General features: G+C 47.1%; 1 protein-coding gene across 1 annotated transcript in view; it reads left to right on the top strand.

The window, feature by feature from the left end:
- LOC147724885 (forkhead box protein H1-like) overlaps positions 1 to 8,731 on the top strand; it is a 69,311-nt gene extending 60,580 nt beyond the window's left edge. The window contains exon 3 of the mRNA XM_086967081.1: positions 7,370 to 8,731. Coding sequence (XP_086823207.1) covers positions 7,370 to 8,443 — 1,074 coding nt within the window. The 3' untranslated portion in view covers positions 8,444 to 8,731. The remainder of the gene's footprint in view (positions 1 to 7,369) is intronic.
- Positions 8,732 to 9,295: the final 564 nt, after the last annotated feature.

Below are 9,295 nucleotides of genomic sequence, written 5' to 3' on the forward strand. Positions count from 1 at the left end.
GTCTCAGCCAAACCCAGCTGCTCACCCTCCCTCTGTCCACCACACCTATCCATACACAAGCTCCCAAAGTGCCCCCAACCAGAAGACCTAACCCCCAAAGCACTACCAAGCACACCCTCTGACCAATAAGGAACCATGTCCGAAGACCCACCCACAGTAACATCCCCTACCTGCTCCAAATCCCTACCAAACCGAGGAAATGCACAAGGAACAAAATGTCCAACACCCCCAACAGGTACCTTCGACCAAGCCTCAGATGACATAGCAACAACTGACCTCCCAGCCCCAGTCTCACCCTTTGCTGGCAACCCCCTCCCTTACCTGAGCCCATTCCCCCTCCCCCCTCGAACTTCCAACCACTGACATAACTTCCTCATGGTCTGACGGTGGCCCGGAAAACAATAAAGGGCTACCCAAAAAACCTCCCTCAGTGCCTTCAACCATTTCCAGCCCAGCACCATCATCAGCATATTGACAAAAAGAAGATTCACCCACATCAAATCTACTGGCGTCCGAAATACCCACAGCAGACCGCCCCCCCCCCCCCAGCCAGACGCTCCACATTCACTAGCCCAGGCGCCTCCGGAGAAAAATAAAGAACGTCCCTGCCCACTTCCCAGCCTCCCCTCCCCTCACCCAATGCAATAGAGCCTCTACGAGGCACACGCGGAAGAGCGCCGGCTCCCGACTCCTCCCGCTGCTCAAGCGCCGTAAGAGAAGCGGAGCGCTTCTTAGACTTCCTTTTGCCTCCCCGACCTACTGCGGCCGCAAGGGCAGCCTCAAAACCGCCGGCATGCTCAAGGAAACGGGCGCCTTTAGACGGGCGCCCGGCTGGGGACAAAACTACTGCGGCCCCCACTATGGAACCAGGAGGGTCGCGCAACTCCGCAGGAGCATCGCCCCCCCTCACCAGCACTTTACCATTCGGGGCCTGCTTCCTTGTACGGGAACGGCACGCTCACATACCCCTTGTGCTCGATGCTTTCGAGGGGAGGAACAAGCCGCCACAGCTGCAGCAACGCCCGCAGAGGCATGGCGCGAAGGACGAGCCAGGCCCCCTCCAATTACAAGATCCATTCTGCCAGCTTCCGACAGAAGACGCAGAGCCTCAAGTACACGATGATCCTCGATAACCACAGTGAATTATAGTAAAGAAATACGCCAAATCTAATATTAATTAACGCTAAATGCAATACTAATATCACCACAAGACAAATATTACTAGCTAACCTCCCAGCCACCAGGTCACCAAACCTAAAATGGTGGCTGGGAGGTGGTGACAAGGGACTATATAAGTTGGGCTACAAACTCCTACTAGGAAGTAGCCCAAAAATAACTTCTAGAAAGTTCTGCATAACAAACCTTCCCCCCCCCCCCCCACAGCCCTCCCAAATCGCTGGGGGGGGGGGCGGGGGGGGGGGGACCTCTATTCGGTCAGCAGCCCCCCCACCCCCCAAGCCCCCCTTCAGTAAATGCCTTGACAACGGGATGCTTGTCCTCTCGGTACAAGAAATACGCCTCAACTGTCCTCCCGAGTCCCAACCGCCGCTCATGCCTCTATTCCAGAACGGATGGATGTCCTAGAACCTTGTGCAAGTGCTCACGGCCAAGGAGACAGCGCCCGGCATGTGCAACATTACACGAGGCATGTACAACATAACAATAGTGACAAATCCCACTGAAGTGCTGCACCCTTACCCTTTGCTTAGAAAACCTCTTCTAACAGCTAAGCGAAGCCTGGGCATTCTATTCGAAAGCAGGGTCCCTTTTTTGCTGTACCTTGCAGGGAAAAGCCTCAACATCTCTAAGTTCTAGAGGCAGAATATATTTTTGATGGACCAAAATGTATTTTACTATATCCCAACCTTCCTAAATATATAAATACTTCTAGGATTTTACAAGAGAGCATTTCTCAACCCTCTGTTCATTTAGTTGAACAATCTTCTGGTTTCACTTCCATTGACCTTGTTAACAGTTCTTCGAGACAACCAAATAGGAAACCCCTCATTTGCTACAGATGCGGATCCAGGAACCATCTTGGCAATTCTCCCACGTGTCCTGCCTCTGGCAAAAAGTGCTCCTCCTGCAAGAAAATTGGTCATTTTCCTTCTGTCTGCAGGGGTCGTAAGAGATTCACTAGAGTCAATAATATCGAGATCCAGGAAAATATAGAGTCTTGTTCTTCCAGACTCAATGATGTCATGTTATCGATTGAATGTGATTCTCTTGAATTTACCAAAATTAAGAGTCCTTTGTGTGAATTGCTAGTCGGTACGATCACCATCCAGGTTAAAGCTGATTCTGGTTCTCCCATCACCATTTTGTCTGACCTCACGTTTTATGCAAATTGGCCTAAAGTTGTTCTTTCAAAATCCGATCTCCATCTCAAAGCATTTGGCGAAAAAGACATTGATATGTTGGGCTTCTTTTATTCCAACATTGCTTGTCTAGGAAGATACACTTTCACCAAAGTTTATGTTGCCCTTAAGGGCAGGGATGTCGTAGGCTGGTTTGACTTAGCCAGAATGGGCTTGATCCTCAAGCCTGGTTCTGACCAACCCATTGCCTTAGGTGACATCCCTCATGACTATTATACCAGTCATGATTCTGGGAACTTTGACTTTTCTGATCTTTCCTTTCCCATTGTTAAAATTGACTCCTTGCTGAGTTCTTTCCCAAACTTATTTCAAAACAAGGTTGGCACTGTGATTGGTTTTAAACATGAAATTCGGCTCAAACCCAATGCTCAACCAGTTGTCCACAAGGTTCGCCCTCTTCCCTTGAGCGCTGAAGACGAACTCAAAAGTGTTCTTAAAAATCTTTGTGACGAAGGAATCATTGCCCCCTGCGATTCTTCTGAATGGGTTTCCCCCATTGTCCTAGTTCGCAAGAAGACTGGAGAGGTTAGGCTGTGTGCCGATTTACGCTCCCTAAATAATAATATCATTGTTGATTGTCACCCCCTCCCCAAAATTCACGATCTATTGGCTAATCTGGGTGGGGCTAAATACTTCTCCCTCCTTGACCCTAGGTCTGCTTATCACCAAATTCCCTTGTCCCTCAGGTCTCAAGAGTTAACAACATTAGTCACCCCCTTTGGTGCTTTCAAGTACCTTAGGCTTCCCTTTGGCTTGGCCTCTGCAGCCAGCATTTTCCAAAAACTAATGGACAACCTCTTTCAAGATATCCCTGGCGTACAAGCCTACCAAGACGACATCTTGGTCTACGCCAATGACTCTTTTCAGCACAATCAAACTCTTAATACCGTGTTACAAGTCCTAGAAAAAGCTGGCATGACTGTTAGACATGATAAGTGCAAATTTGGTGTCCAAGAGCTGGATTACTTGGGTCACTCCCTTTCTCCCAATGGCATTAAACCCAAGTTTTCTTTAATTAAAGCCATTCGTGACGCTGAACCTCCCAAGGATCGTGATGCACTTCGCTCCTTCCTTGGCTTATCTGAATATTACGCCAGGTTCGTTCATGGTTACGCTCAAATTGTTGAACCTTTAAGAACACTCTTAAGAAAAGGTGTAAAATTTGTTTGGTCCCAAGACTTGCAAAGAGTTTTCGAGCAAGTCAAAAAGATCATCGAAGATTCACCTGCTTTGAACCCCTTTTGTGACGGCTCTATGTGCTTTATCACTGTAGACGCCAGTCTTACTGGTTTGGGCGCTGTTCTGGGTCAGTGGGTTGAGGGCAAAGAACACACGGTTGCCTTCGCTTCCAGAACCCTTCTTCCCGCTGAAACCAGGTACAGCACAATTGAAAGAGAAGCCCTGGCTTGCGTCTGGGCTATTCAAAAGTTTAAATCCTACATTTGGGGTCGCGAGTTCGAAATTTACACAGACCACAAGCCACTCATGCATATGCTCTCTGACAGTGCCTCCAATAGAGCTTCCGCTAGACTTGTTCGTCTCCTTTCTAAGCTTCACGAATTTCACTTTGTCATCAAACACATTTCCGGAGGTAAAAGTTTCAGGGCCGATTGCCTCTCTAGAATGTCTCTAACTGATGATTCAATTGTTAATGATGATGTTGAGTGCGTTGTTGCCACCATTGATGCAGTTGCCGAATGTCAACCCATTTCTGAAGCAGAATGGAATACAGCTTATGCCAATGATCCTGTTCTCTGTAAAGTTAAGAATTTTATTGTTAACAAATGGCCCGAACGTAGAACCTTATCCACTGATCTTAAAGGTTTTGCTAATGTTTCGGAAGAACTTTCTTTGGTCAATGATATGGTTATGCGCAATGATCTATTTGTTCCCCCTCAATCTGTTCGTGATAATATCATTCGCTCTGCTCATCAGGGTCACCTCGGCATCTTTAAGACCTGTCAGCGCATCAAACAATTTTACTGGTGGCCTTCTATGGACTCTCACATTAGAAAGATGATTGACAATTGCACCCAGTGCATCCTTTCTGATAAACATTGGAAGACCCTTTCCACACCTTTATGTCCTGTCTCTCTACCGGCTGGCCCGTGGGACAAAGTAGCCTTGGACTTTTCTGGTCCCTATGATATTTTACCCTCTGAACACAAGATTCTCATACTCCTGGTTGATTATTATTCCAAATGGCTTTATTTTTCTTTTTGCAATTCTGCTTCTACTGACAATGCCATTAATTTCTTGCAGTCTGTTTTTGACATTGAAGGTTTTCCCAAATCCATCGTTACTGACAATGGAACTCATTTTGTCTCCCAAAAGATGTGTTCTTTTCTCAAACGTAACGATATTTTTCATCACAAAGTTGCCTTGTACTCCCCCTCTTCAAATGGCCTTGTTGAGAGATGCAATCGCATTATCAAGGAGGGTGTCCAAACCGCCATTTCTTCTCGGCTCGACCCTCTACCCTTCGTTCATTACAAAGTGTGGGCCTAAAATACTTCTCCACATTCGACCACCGGGGTCTCACCCTTTAGCTTACTTAGAAAAAGAAGAGTTCATTCCGTTCTTAATCCCAGTTGGCTGCATAAGAATGTTGGTTTATCTGATTCTTCTTTTTCTGTTCAAGATCGTGTGTCTGCCAAACAATTGTCTATGAAATCTCGTTTTGATCAAGGTAAACATTCTGTTGATCAGCCATTACAAAAAGGAGATATGGTTCTTATCAAAAATCCCAAAAGAGTTTCTAAGGGCATGTCCAAATTTTCTTCTCCAAATTTGGTCACACAAGTTAGTAAAACCTCAGCCCTTCTTGATGACAGTGGATGGTGGAACAAACGAGTTCTTGTCAAGATCTCTCCACTTCAAGCCAATGTCATCAAGGAACATGCCACTTCAGATTCTGAGCATTGTGATTGGTTTGACTTTCTTTACCCCCAACCACATTCCTACAAACCTGTTTCTGCAACCTCCACGTCCACCACGGACACCGCTCCTTCTCCCTCATCCCTTACTCCTGATGCTCTCCCCACCATCTCCGCTTTGCCACCCTCCTCTGCCCCCGAGGAGTTTTCCCTTCCACACGTTTCGTCTTCTCATGAAACTTCTGAAGTGGCAACGAAAAGGGCATTTCGTTTGAAACAGCTATCCTGCAGGTTGAGAGATTATGTTTTAGAATAACGTTGCTTAACCCAGCACTTGCTTTAGTTTATTGCTTAACCCTGCACTTGCTTAAGTTTATTTTACATTGCTTAACCCAGCATTTGCTTAAGTTTATTTTTGCCTTTTCTCTTGTTTGCTTTTGTTTGTTTGCATTGTTTCCCTTCTTAGTGGGAAAGATGTTATATTGAGAGCTTTCTCTCCTTTCCTTGCCTCCTCGTGCTTGCTAGCACGAGTGTTCTCTCTCATGATTCTGGAACCCAGTTCTCCAGTCGTGAGGATTCCTTGCACGTCAGATCGGACGTTGGCTTCCTCACGACTGGATGGCTCTGGCAGTGGGTGCTTTAATTCCTGGAAATAAGCTTCAATAAACGCAAAGCTTCAACCTACGCAAGTTTCCTGCCTTCTTATTTAACAATATATTAAATGTACTGATTCTTAAATGTAACATTTCCCTGTTTTAAAAAGACACAGTATTGGCCAACTGAACCAAAATAAAAAAGTAATTGAAAAAACATGTACCTGGTGACGTGTAACATGACCATCTCAAAAGACGAGCAGTTTACAAGTTAGTGTGCTGCCTTAACCCTGGCATGCACCCTTGTGGCACTCAACCTTAACTCCCACTTCCTCCATGTACTGTTTCCAACATCAAACATCTCGTGCACAAAGGCAACCACATTACATCATGTGTGATATCACAGAGTACATCTGTTAATAACACACATGGACGTCAAATGTATATTTATAGCATTACAGCACAGACGAATTTGTGATGTTGCACATTATGTAATTGTATTTAGGAATTGTCTTGAAGGCCAGGCCCTGCTGACTGGATGGGGAGACCTCCGTGCTGCAGGCAGCCAGCAGCCATCTCTGCTCTGTATTCTGATGGCAGCACTACAGGGTCATCCTCTGTCCCTTCCTGAAACTTTCTCTTAAGTGCTCCTGCGTTGAATGATGTAGGTTTGGAAAGGTTGGGGGGAAATCAATGTAAGACGTTCATTTGTTTGCTCTGCGCCCAGTCACTTAGATTCTCATCTTTCCTATTTACAGGGCCCATAGTCCTTAAAACTTACACTGTCTTCAAGTAGCTTGAATCTCCTCCCTCCCCCCACCAAGAAGGGGGAGGAGGTCCCTTTCTAAAGGTACCTACCAAAGGATGGCTCAGATCACCCTGCCACCCATGTCCGGCCTAGCTCAGCCAGAGCCCTGTACAGTTGGCCCATGGGCAGTACCAACAAGCGCCTACTAACACTTTTGCGATCTGGTCGGATCTCTGCTGAAGCTGAATAATTCACTCTTTTCTTATCTTTGTCATAAAAAGTTCACCAATCGTAGCTGTGAATTTCCCCTAAAGTGGCCAACCAGTGCAGAAGAAACCCAGTTCTCTCCTCCCAGTCCTGCGCGGGCAACAATCGCCAACAGTAGGCATTCTAGAATGCTTCCTTTTTTTGACGTCAGCTGGGGTTTTGGTACCAATTGTGACATCATTCACCAGGAGACTCCGTTGCGCCCAATGCTTCTCTCACCTTTCCTTCAGTGGGAGATATGTGTCGCGTCTTCAAAGGCCTACAGCTCGCATTAAATGTGTAAAACCTTACACCCCCGGCATTCATCTTCTACCCTGACCCTACAACTAAATATTCACACATCCTCTCCTACTGTTTGCAGGAATGTTCTAAGAAGCAAATCAGTCTTCCATTAAGACACACAGGTCTCTACATTGGGTTGCAGCATCAACCTTTCTATAGGAGAACTGATTCATGTTTTGTGTACTTTTCCTCCCTCTTTAATTGCCTGTCTTTGGTCTCTTCCAGGTGCTGAAGGATCCAGGGAAACCCCAGTTGAAGGGGAACTTCTGGGCTGTGGATGTCTCCCGTATCCCGCTGGAAGCCCTCAAGCTGCAGAACACCGCCATTGCCCGCCAGGGCTGCACCATCCTAGTCGATGACCTTGCACCCTACATCCTCCATGGGGAGAGGTACAACTTGGAAGGACTGATTCAACAACATGAAGCTCCGCCCGGCCTGCCCCCTTGTTCGGTTGAAAATGACCACCCGCCTGTCACTGTTGGGAAGACCAATAACTCCTTCATGATCGATTCCCTGCTGCAGGGCTTGGAAGGCATGAGTATTCCAGGGAAATCTCCTGCATCTGAGAGCAGCCCCCAGTCGACGGATTCGCAGCAGTATACGCCCACCGGTAATGGCTTCAGCACCAATGATCGTGTCTGGATCCCTACCCAGTACCTTTACTCGCCGTCTCTTTCCTGGCGGCCATCTTGCAGCCTTGGCTATACCTACAGCACACCGGTGGACCCCAGAACTTTCTCATCCTCATCCAGCCTGTCCACCATCTCCTCCATTAGCTCAGTTTCCGATGACGAGAAGGAGTCCAGAAGCATTAGGCAGCAAATGCAGCCTCGCAAGAGGCCCACAAAGCGCCCCCGGGTGGAGAACGGGGTCAGCAGCAGCTCCAGATCCGACTCGGAGGACACAGATGACCAAGCACCATCACAGTCTCCCAAAAGTGCCCCCCTTATGCCATGGGAGCTGCCAACTTCTTACACAAAGTGTGTGCCACCCAACGCTGTTGCCCCACCAAGCCCTCACCCTTTCTTTCAGTTCTCCAGCCTGCCTGGCTTACCTCATTACTCCTACAAGCCAGCTGCGTACTGGGGGGTAATGCCTGCACATCGAAGCGCTGGCCAGCAGAGCCATCGACCCCCTGCGCCAATGGATTTGGACAGCATGCTGCAGGCAGTACCACCCAACAAGAGTGTCTTCGATGTCTGGACAAGCCACCCAGGAGACGTACTCCTCTTGCCACCATTTTTCGGCCTTCCCCCATTCCCCAACGGCCCAGATCTTGCAGGGCCACGGCCATTTTGATAAACTGTGAGAGCCTCACAGAATTTGCAGGGTCTTAGCCATATGATCAGTCCTCTCCAATCAAATGGCTCACATTTTGGTCAATGGCCCCCCATCGGCACGGATCTGATCACGTCCATCAATTTCATCGGCTCTGTGGGTCAGCAAAATGGTGTGAAATAGAACTCGTCGTAATGGGGGCATCACTTCAATGTGCATGGGCTTGAATGACCACTGAAGCCAAATGTGTCAATTGGCCTTTTTAAAGAGTCAGGCTGACAAAACTCTTCCAGGTAGGCTAGGGTTCCAAATGCAGCAAAGCCTCACCCTCCCTAGTTGTACAAGCCCATAGTGGGCAGGTTTTTTGATGCTTCATGAAAACTGTGTTCTGTCCCCAACCAGGGTTGTTTGTAAAGTGTTTTCTGCACATCTGTATAGATCATGATTTGCTGCTATTGGACGTTTCATGACTTTGAAAAGTTTATTGGATCGCTTTTTGGATCAAAAATTGCTCTCGGGGTCCTTTTGATACATATTGGCTCTATATGTAAATATGGCTCTTACAGAGAGGTTTTAAATAAATGTATTGCTGCTTCCCTTGGACTGTCTGCAGTGAGAGCAGGCATCGTTTTAAGAGACCACTTGGAGAACATGTTTTGCAGATTAGTTCATAGACCATTTTGGATTTTTGTGATGAAAGCAGCAGAGAGTGGACAATGTGCTCTTGTCTCCTTCTTGAGCGACCTTGGAAATGGTTTGTGTTTTTCCAAACCCTTATACATATTTGAGCGTTGTATGTTTGGCGGCAAGCTTGTATTTCTGGTGTTAGGTTTATTAACTAGCGCAGGAAAGTGCATTTTTCAACGCCGGATT

This window comes from Lissotriton vulgaris, chromosome 4_1, assembly GCF_964263255.1.
Source record: "Lissotriton vulgaris chromosome 4_1, aLisVul1.2, whole genome shotgun sequence".
NCBI classification, from domain to species: domain Eukaryota; kingdom Metazoa; phylum Chordata; class Amphibia; order Caudata; family Salamandridae; genus Lissotriton; species Lissotriton vulgaris.